At 38.3% G+C, this 11,101-nt stretch overlaps 1 protein-coding gene across 1 annotated transcript in view; it reads right to left on the bottom strand.

Annotated features, from left to right (window-relative positions):
* Positions 1–4,319: 4,319 nt before the first annotated feature.
* The window catches only part of MAP4K5 (mitogen-activated protein kinase kinase kinase kinase 5), a 110,592-nt gene continuing 103,810 nt past the window's right edge, over positions 4,320–11,101 (bottom strand). The window contains exons 30-32 of the mRNA XM_077761261.1: positions 9,580–9,650; positions 7,266–7,321; positions 4,320–5,944 (exon numbers count right to left, since the gene is read on the bottom strand). Of these exons, the coding sequence (XP_077617387.1) occupies positions 5,857–5,944; positions 7,266–7,321; positions 9,580–9,650 (215 nt within the window). The 3' untranslated portion in view covers positions 4,320–5,856. The remainder of the gene's footprint in view (positions 5,945–7,265; positions 7,322–9,579; positions 9,651–11,101) is intronic.

The following is an 11,101-nucleotide window of genomic DNA, read 5'->3' as shown; positions in this document are numbered from 1 at the left end:
CTGATGGAATGGGAAAAGATAGTTGCAAATGACATATCGGAATAAAGGACTAGTATCCAAAATCTATAAGGAACTCACCAAACTTCACACCCGAAAAACAAACAACCCAGTGAAGAAATGGGCAGAAGACATGAACAGACACTTCTCCAAAGAAGGCATCCAGATGGCCAACAGACACATGAAACGATGCTCAGTGTCCCTCCTCACCAGGGAAATACAAATCAAAACCACACTGAGATACCACCTCACGCCGGTCAGAGTGGCTAAAATGAACAAATCAGGAGACTCTAGATGCTGGCGAGGATGTGGAGAAACGGGCACCCTCCTACACTGTTGGTGGGAATGTAAACTGGTACAGCCCCTCTGGAAAACAGTGTGGAGGTTCCTCAGGAAACTAACAATAGAACTCCCCTATGACCCAGCAATAGCACTGCTAGGAATTTACCCAAGGGATACAGAAATGCTGATGCATAGGAGCACATGTACCCCAATGTTCATAGCAGCACTCTCCACAATAGGTCAAACATGGAAAGAGCCTAAGTGTCCATCAACGGACAAATGGATCAAGAAGATGTGGTTTATCGATACGATGGAATACTACACAGCAATGAGAAAGAATGAAATCTGGCCATTTGTAGCAACGTGGATGGAACTTGAGGGTGTTATGCTGAGTGAAATAAGTCAGGCAGAGAAAGACAGATACCATATGTTTGCATATACAGGACGATCAGGAGACATTTAACGGAGGACTGTGGCGGAGGAGAAGGGGGAAAGTAGTTGGGGAGAGGGAGGGAGGCAAACCATGAGAGACTCTGGAATACTGAGAACAAACTGAGGGCTGATGCAGGTGGGGGAGAGAGAGTGGGGGGTGATGGGCATGGAGGAGGGCACTTGTGAGGAGTACTGGGTGTTATATGGGTACCAACTTGACCATAAACTATGAAAGAAAAAAAACTACCCTAAGAAATCGAAGATACTAGAAATCAAAAGGGTGGTTGCCTATAGGAGGTAGAGACTCATGTGCCTTTCTGGAACGGAATGTTGTTGAGTGACAAAAATGTGCTATAAGTTGATTAAATTTCTAGTTACATGGGTGTAAATATTTGACAAAATTCTTACAAATATACACTTAAAACTGGTGCATTTCTCTGCATGTAAAGATTTCCTGAGTAAAAATAAACTACTCTCAGCAACTCCTAAAAAAGAATTCAGTGATGTTTTGTTAGTTTCAAGTATACAGATCTTGCATCTCATTTTTTCTTTTTACATATTTGATAGTTTTCTGTATTGTAAATGGAATCCTCCTAAAATTTCATCTTCTCTTTATTACAGGTATAATGTATATAATTGTTATATATACTTATGTTGGCAGTGCACTGCTTTTCCAAATTCATTCATGATTTCCAACAGTTTATTTGCAAATAATGGTATTTTATTTTAAAATTTCTTAGTTTTCTAGGTTTACTGAAATGATTAGGATCTCTATAAACAAGTTGTGAGAATGAGAACACTTGAGTTGTTCCTGATATCAACTTTTTTTTTGGAGGGAGGGAGGGGAGGGAGAGAGAGAGAGAGAGGGAGGGAGGGATGGAGGGAGGGGCAGACAGAGAGGGAGGGAGAATCTTAAGCAGGCTCCATGCCCAGCACAGAGCATGACTCAGGGTGCGGGTGGGGCTTGATCTCATGACTCTGAGATCATGACCTGAGATGAAACGAAGAGTTGGATGCTTAACTGACTGAGCCACCCAGGTGTCCCACATAAGCTATTTCTTGATTAAAAAAAAAAAGTTTATTTATTTTGAAAGAGAGAGAGACTGCAAATAAGGAAGGGGCAGGCAGAGAGAGAATCCCAAGCAGCCTCTATGCTGTCAGCAAAGAACCCGATGCAGGGCTTGAACTCACAAACTGTGAGATGAAATCAAGAGTCAGATGCTTAACCAACTGAGCCCCAAGTGCTCCATCTAGCCACTGATTTTTTTTTTTTAATATTTTTATTTATTTCCAGGAGAGAGAGAGAGAGAGAGAGAGACAGCGTGAGCAGGGGAGGGTCAGAGAGAGAGGGAGTCACAGACTGAAACAGGCTCCAGGCTCTGAGCTGGCAGTCAGCACAGAGCCCGACGCGGGGCTCGAACCCACGAACCGCGAGATCATGACCTAAGCGAAAGTCGGAAGCTTAACCGACTAAGCCACCCAGGCGCCCCTCTAGCCACTGACTTTTAATTTTTAGGTATTATCCATAGATTTAACCACTGTGGAAGATGAGGATCTAGATAATTTTTCTACCTTACCTCCGTAACACCATGTTCTCTCCCACTACAAGTATGCTGTAATTTTGATTAGATTCTTATTTGCTGTTAACAAAGCCATGACATTCAAACACTGGACATTGTTTATTTTTCTTTTCTAGGCACCATTTTGCTTTCCTGGAATTAATTACTGCCAGGTGGTTTTTTTTGTTTTTTTTTGTTTTTTTTTTTGGTCGGATTTCAGTTTAGGCTAAGTTTTTGCTTAGAAACACCACCATTACTGATTAAAAGGCCCTGGGGGCCTTAAAAACATCCCTTCCATCCAGCTCTGATTTCAGCCACAGAGGCAGTGGTTAGTTCTAAAAGGGGTCAGATTTCTTGCCTACTCTTTCAGCTGTCTGCTTCAGGGCCTTCTCTGACACTTAAGGAGCCTTCCTGGCCAGGTCCAAGTGGCACACTTCAGGAGATAATGCCCATAATGCCCTGCCAGCAACTCAACCATGAGTGAGAGTCTGTAGATAAATGCCCCAGCCACTTGTCTTTCAGGAGAACAATTGTGGGAGCTATCACACAGCCTCTCAGAAGACCTGGTAGAACCAAGCTGTCATTGTCTACACAGCAAGGACTTCAATAATGCACTCTTATGTCAACCTTTCCCACCTCTCCATCTCAGTATCGCTAACTCCCTCACTCCTGTTTTCTGGGGTCTCCAAAGAAAATGATCTTACTTGTGCTCTTTTCTCAGTCTGTTTTTAGGAGGAACCTCTTACTGTTTGCTAGGTGTCTAACGCTTAAGATACTGAGATGCATCAGGTATTTTATCAGTTTAATCTTTCTCAAACAAGTCTCTCCAGGAGCTTCTAATATGCTGTTATGCTCTATGCCTGGTGTAGTGTCATCCTTGGGTACCCCATCACCATCCACCAGGGGTTTCCATCTTCCTGCTTGTGTGGAAGCCCATTTTCTGCATCTAATGTCTTCATTTTGCTTAATTTATGCCCTTATTTTTACGAAGCATATCTTCTAGTGGCTTCCTGAGAAAGGTTGTATGGTAGGTAAAGTTTTTGAGAGCTTGCACCACTAAAAAGATCTTAATTTTTACCCTTAGGTTTGATTAATAGTTTATTTGGATCCAGAAGTTTAGGTTGGAAATTTCTTTCTCAGTTTTGAAGGCACTGCTTCTGGTGAAATTTGAAGCTATCCTGATTCTTATTCCTTGGTGTCTGATCTGTCCTTTTTCTTTGGAAACATAGATCTTCTCTTTGACCCCCATGTCTCTGAAATTTCACAATGATGTGCTTTGGTACAGATTTTTAAAATCTGTGTCTCCTCAATCTAGAACTGAAGTTCTTCAGTACTGGAAACACTTCTTGAAATACTCTACTGATTTCTTGTTTCTTTTTGGAGAGATTGGATAATGGGGCTGCCTCCCCGGCTATTAGTCTTAACTCTCGCCCTCTCCCCATTGTTTCCATTTCTTTTCTGAGGAATTTCTTCAACTTTATATTCTACACTTTCGATTGAATTATTCAGCTATGCTATCATATTTTCTAAAAGCAGTTTTATTTTCTAAAAGCTCCTTTTTAGTATCCTACTTGACTCATACTTGCAGCATCTTTCAGAATATATATATTTTTCTTTTGACATCATCCTGCATAGTCTGTTGCCTCTAAGTGCTTTTTTCCCCCCATAACTGTTTTCTCCCTTTTAGGTTATAGGCTTTCCTCAGATGTTTTATATGTCTTGGCTGTTTAATCATTATTAACATCATAGGACTATAAGGCTAACGGCAAGGTCTGGATGCATGGAGTGGAGGGCATGTTAACTATGATTTTCACGTCAGGATCTACTTAGGTCTTTTCACTTGAACTGGCCAGACTGCACAGAGAAGACTTCCAATACTGTTGGGGTGGGAAGGTCTGGCTGCCAGGATCCAGTGAGAGGAGGACATTGGTCTTTGTATCCAGTATGTAACTATTTCGTTTTGAGTATGGTCCCCTGCCATCTATTGTATCCAGGGGCCCCATTTAACATACCCCAAATAAACAGGCACACACTTACTGAAATCATATGTGCATTTTTAAAGAAAATTTGCTTTATATTTTATTTGCATAACATTTTGTTTGCATATTGCATAGTGAAAAGAACAGAGTCACAAGACTCATGGTCTGGCTCAACCACCAATTTGCTGTGTGAATTGGGTAAGTTAACTTTGCTAAACCCTTAGTTCCTCGTCTGGAAAATGGAGATGATAAGACTACCTATTTTACAGAACTGCTAACGACTGAAGGAGACCGTTCTCCTGTTTTCTTCTCGAGTAACTGCTGAAAGTAATCTATAGTTTGCTATTGTTGGCCCCTTGTTCATGATCTCAATGCTAGCTGTTCTCAGCAAATGCGTCAGGACAACAGGTACCACTGTGACACTTTAATTCTGAGTACTAACAACAGCAAAAGAGAAGCAAACTCGACAATGGCCCTATCCTTTCTTATTTTAGAATACTGGTTTTTATAATACTTATTTATACTATCCCATCAGGAACTCAATTTCATTTAAAGATTTTTTTTCTTAAACCTACTCAAAATGAATACCTACATATGTGAAAAACCCAAGATTACACATGTAGCTGCTTTACAGTTTCCCCTGTGGTACAGTATAAGTAAAATGCATATCACGGGCAGTTAAATACATCCCCCCCTACATTCGGGATGGTAATATATATGAATATTAATTTATTACGCATTATCCCTAATGTAAAAAAATCACAGGTATATTATACTGCTTGTCGAGAATACATACACATGGTAGTCACATCTAGATATAACACACCCCTTTAACAGTATTTCAGCCATTATCAATATCTTCTGTATGACCCCTGCAACTATCTATAATTGAAAACACAAAACTCCCTTTTAAGGCAATTCTGGATGATACTGTATTATAAAATACTTGTATTAAGTAAAACTGCACATATGTACTGAACCCAGACACTGCCTTTAAACCCTCAAAGTACTACTTTTAAAAGGTAAACAAAATTTTTATACATTATAAAAAAATTAAGCTGCTCTGAAACCCTCGTCTGCTAAAAGTTACATACATTACACCACTCCAGCAAGAGATTAATAAATAAGGATTAAATATTCTATTTTACAAAAACATACAGAATGGCCAATGTAAAAGTGAAAGGCTTCTGATAATTTCTTCATCAAATTATGTTCATTAAGAAGGAATAAAACATGGTATAAAACAAGAAAACTGTCACTAAATTTATCTTTCTGAAGATAATCACGAGTTGTTATCTAAAAATATCATGGCACCCTTGTTACAAACATTATTTTTTTTAAAAGACTGTGTTTCCTGGAATTAGAGGACTGTTTGTCTCATAGCTTTTATTAAGCAAACTTGATATAACCACCACACAGTGGCAAGAGATAGAATAGCTGTTTCCAGCTACAGAAATATTGTATTCTACCTTAAAGTACAGATCACTTGAGATATAACCCATTAACAGTTAAAGTCAATCATAGTGTAGTTTGTACTGAACTTCAGATATTTTTGCTTTCAATGGAGTACACTCATTTTCCTGTCATTTGAGATCAGTTTTTGTCGTTTAGTAACTATTCTCATGTCCAGCCAAGATGTACAGATTGCTGTGTGCAGTAGGGTTTTCTGTTGGCCTACTTTCCAAAACGACAACCCTGGAATTAAACCAAAACAAAAGGCTTGTTTAAGAATAAAAACAGAGACTGCATGCTTCATTCAAATACTGATATTAAACCGTGAAAGAATATCACTGTTCAAAAAGATCACAGGTGCACTGTCAAATTCTGCTTTACACTTTATAGCTTAAAAACAAAACTGAATAAGGATTGGTGAATTTATGAATATGAAAAACTGAAAACATTTCTGGATAGTCTCATTTTATTCCAACTAAAATCAACTTTGCTTACTCATATATGCCAATAAACGGTAAAACAAAGCGTTTAGAATACAGTTGATTCTAGAACAACATGAGGGTTAGGGGCACTGACCTCCTGCATAGTTGAAAATCCATGCATAACTTTTAACTCCCCCCCAAACTTAACTGTTAATAACCTACTGGTGACTGGAAGCCTTACTGATAACATAAATAGTTGATTAACACATATTTTGTATGTTATATGCATTATATACTGTATTCTTACAATAAAGGCAGCTGGAGAAAAAAGTTATGAAGAAAATCATAAGAGAAAATACATTTATAATACTGAACTCTATTGAAAAAAATCTGCATACACGGGGACCCAGACAGTTCCAACGGTTGTTGGTCAAGAATCAATGATATACATAACAAGAAGGGAATGAATGAGAATAAAACAGGATTCTAAGAGACACTCATGCAAACAGCAATGCTGTGAATCTGACAGCCTGAATCTGAGGAGCAGAGGTTCTCAATCATTGCCTCAGGACTGATGCACATTACAACAGCCAGTTTTGCTGCAGTAACAACTTTTTGTGGGAAGATAGGAAGGGAAGGGTATTTTATTAGTTGTAGAGGTAGACAATGGAGGACAAAAACTACTAATTTTTTTTCCTAAGATGGCAGTTTTGGACCTTGTCTTTCATTTTGATCAGAGACCTTCTAATTTAGACTGCCCTCAGAAATGGGGTCAAATGGTTTGATATAAACACAAATGTCAGGAGAATATTCTGTTGGGTTTATGCAATAATAGTTAATAAAAGGTAACAAACCAGGAGCAAATGATGAAAACAAAAGGGGACTGAAATACGTCATGGTACTAGGGACATAAATAGATTGTCTTGGCTGAATAGAACTCTCTCTAGAAACGCAATCCTCACGTTGGCAAAAGGACTGCTTAATTGACTAATTCTTCTTCCCTCTCAATAAAGATACAGGTATATTTCTCTAAGTTGCTGAGCCTTCTAAGAATTTTGTTTGAAACACAGTTATAGCTGATACTAGAATTAAGAACACAACCACCGAACTCCTTTGATAATGAAAGTAAAACAAACTATTACCTGTCTGATCCCAATAAGCGGAAAACTCTTGTTTCATCTGAAATTTCCTGGGTAACCTGTGAAAGAAAATATCAGTAATACCTTCGTCCCCATATTATTTAAATCATAATTTAAAAACCACTTAGAGCCATTACTAAAGAGGAGGATAATTTTTGATAGGCTCAATTCCTTAAGTGAAATAAATTTTCTTCAGTTTCTTTGACTGTCTTAATGGTAGAAATAAACCAACACTTATGGAACATCTGGTATGGGTCAGGTACTTTTCTTAGAATAACTCTTTGTGATATTTATTATAATCCCCACATTAGTGGGAAAAAAACCACTAAGGCTCAGAGAAGTTGAATAACTTGCTTAAGACCATGTAACTGGTAGACTCAGGATGTGAATACAGGTGTGCTGGACCGCAGAGCCCCTACGCTTTCCTTCCTATCAGTGCAGATGCTCCCGGTGGCACCCCATAGCCCGACTGAGTTCCACAGGGCTGTGGAAGACATCAGTGTTATCTATGGTGTTCCTTTGCTCTGTTTTCTCCAGAGCCGTAGAAGGTACACTCACACATGTGCAGGTACGATTCCTAAATGTGGGGAGTCTATACCCTTGGGAATAACCCTTAATCAAGAGAGACAGCAGTTGTTATATAAATGTACCAGCCTCCCCATCTTCAAATGAGTCTATTTTGAGGTGTGATTTATACCCTTCCTCAGAGGTCCCTTTAGGATTAAGCCCTGGTTGCGCATTGTGGGAACCAGTGTATTAATGTGCTCTTAAATGGCTTTTTGCCCCTCTCCATCTTATATTCCTCACTCTATCACTTGTTTTCTGGGATCTACTACCAAGAAACTACCTGCACTTGATTCCTTGTCTTAGGGTCAAACTTTTGGAGGAATCCAAACTATAACAGTGTGGATATAAAATAAGTATAAATATAGTCTGTTATTAATGAATTTGTCGTCTAGCTGGGAAGACAGAATTAGTAAACCTGAAGTGGGAAATTAATGAGGTGCTATACCACATGGAGGTGATTTTTAGAGAATAAGTTCAGATCACTGTGGACTAGAATGGTTGAATATTATTTTATGAATATTACAGCTAGGCCCAAATTGAAGGCTGAGAACATAAAGAGGCAAGCAAGATGAGTTTAAAAAAAGGAAATAGAATTTGTACTTAATGAAGATAGTGAACAACAGATATCTTCAATAAATTTCCAACCTTAGGAGTGACGCCCTGAAAAAAGCATCTAGGAATAATTAATCTTATGGCAGTAAGTAGGGCTACAGGTTTTTTTTAAATGCAGGGGCCTGGTGACATTTAGTGACAGTAACTAAGTAAACTGACATATTCAAAGACAGCTGATTTATGTCATTTTCTCTTGGAAGCATTCTAATCCCATATTCATGTAAGAGGTACAAATAATCAGTTACATATGTAAGAGCATGGATAAAACTAAAGATAATTCAAATAGAAGACTTTTAGCTTTAAAATAAGTCCACAAATGTGTGAGACTATGGTGTAAAAGAATTACATGGGTGCAGACATGAGTGGGAGATGTCCATATTAGCATCATCTTAACTATTAAGATTCATCTCTCAACGTGAATTCCAAGTCCCATCTCCTGCATGAAATGTAGCCTGATTATCTTAACTAGAAGTGATTTTAAAATCCAGATTCTGCCATTTAACTAGCCACTGAACTCTGGGCAAGTTACTTAACCACTCTGTGCTTATAAAAAAAAAAAAAAGTACTATGAATAGGACCTAACCCCATTTAATTATTAGCCTTAAATATAAGCTAATATTTGTAAAGTGCCTGGAACACAGATGTTGTAAAGGGTTGATATTATTTAAAATAACACTTAATTATGCCTTACAGTGCTATAATAATAGTGTCTTGCATGTAGTTGGTACTCAATAAATATTTACTAAATGAGTTAATTTTCTTAGATTTTTTTCCTTAGTCCTGTGATCTAATACATATTAAATCAGAATTTTAAATATAATATTAAAAATAAGCTACACATTTATAGATTATGGAAAAGGCTTATTAAATTTAGAGAAGTGTAAGCAATCTTGGCAACCACATTTACAAATGACAGATTAGAGGACTGGAAGTGTGCAAACTCATGACTGACAATTCCTTGTGGTCATGAAAGAATCGTACAATGAATAAAAAACTGAACATTATTTGAACGGAAAACACTGGCAATTTTGCTCTGCCAGTTCACAGCACTAAAGGCATTAAACATGGTAGTGTGGGTTCAGAAAGAAAATCTGTAAAACGAATGTTTCAACTTTGCAGGTAATTTGAGAAATCTTACCTCATCTGATTTGAAGCTTTTACCCTGCATTCCATGTTTCCAGAAAGCCAACACACTATCTTGAAGGCATACTAAAAAAGATTAGACAGAACTGAAACTAAAATAAAGCACCGAGGAATTCATTATACATTTCCTTCAACTGTTTTTAATAAATACTAATGTAAAGCTCTCCAAGTGCTTGGTGCAAGATTCCATTGTCTAGACCATTCGTTCCCAACATGTTTGTGGCTAAGCCATGCCTAAGCTTAAATAATTTATTGAGGCAGGGTCATGCAAGCTTTCAAAGATATATCTAACAGGCATTTGCTTAGACACGGGCTAACTTCTGATGAGCTGGATATCAACATACTAATTTCTCTTTCATATACTATCTTTTGTCTTAGGTGAATAAAATAATAAAACATACATGATTGGTTTTTTGGATCAAAAACATGATTATTTAAATATGGTTATATATTTAGAAATAGCTAAAAGGAAGCATCTTTTTATTCATTCTCACGTTTTCCCTATTACAAAATTTATTTGAAAAAATAAACCCTGCAATCCAAAATGTAAGCACACACTGAATATTTATGATCTGTGAGCCAATTCTTACTGGGAGGGTCTCCCAGTGAGTGCTCGCTGCTGTGGCATGGAGCCCCTGTGCCTCTGCCCTGGATCTGTAGGCCCCACTGTCCTTATGACGGTTCACAGACAAGCGTGCCCACCTTCCCAGTGGCTTTGGATTCAGGAGTGACCATGACCCCAAAGTATGGCTGCATGGCATGCTTCAGCCCTTCTGGCTCCCCACCCATCTCCCACGTTCCCCTGGAGGGGCCTGAAGGCCTTTGTGGGGGGAGACCTGTTCTTGCTGTGCCTTGTCCCTCTCTGTTCTGCTTGGTTTCAAGCATGGGCCTGGGCCCACTGAGGTACCTTATGGGGTAACTTAGAGGTTCAGAAACAGAGGTGGCAGCCTCTACAATTGTGGGGGAGGGGAGTAGGGCCTCTGGGCCCTTCCTGGCAGGAGGCTGCAGTCATTAAAGTACAGTCAGTGAGGGAGGAAGGAAAAAAGAATGAGGGAGAGAACCTATCTGATTGTTGCAGAGTTAGCCTTTTGGCCTATACCAGTAAAGGTAAAGGAAGAAAGTGACTGCAGCATTTTATTTCTTACTAGAATATGGAGTCTGTAAAAAGTTAATGTAAGAATGTTCTGGGTTAAGTTAGCTCAATAAAAATAAAAGTATTTTACAGTAACAAATCACACAGGTTTCACTAACTGTGACAAATAATAAACCCAGTTACTGGTTTTATTTTTAAAAGGTGATTTAAAAGGACTCCTTTTTCTTTTTTTAACCCGAGAGGATCCTTGTAATTATTTCAAAGTTCACTAGCAAGGAGAGAGGATAGCTTAAGAGGAACAAACTTTTGTGTAACAATTAAAATTTCCTAAGAAATGTGGCATGTATGAAAAAGTTTAGGTAGCAGTATGTTTCAGTTAAAATGAAAAGGAACTAAAGATCTTTATGTCAGAATTCCTATTGAA

This window comes from Crocuta crocuta, unplaced genomic scaffold (assembly GCF_008692635.1).
Source record: "Crocuta crocuta isolate KB4526 unplaced genomic scaffold, BGI_CrCroc_1.0 scaffold163, whole genome shotgun sequence".
NCBI lineage: Eukaryota > Metazoa > Chordata > Mammalia > Carnivora > Hyaenidae > Crocuta > Crocuta crocuta.
Note: the sequence above shows the minus strand (reverse complement) of the source record. Positions and strands in the feature narration are given on the sequence as shown.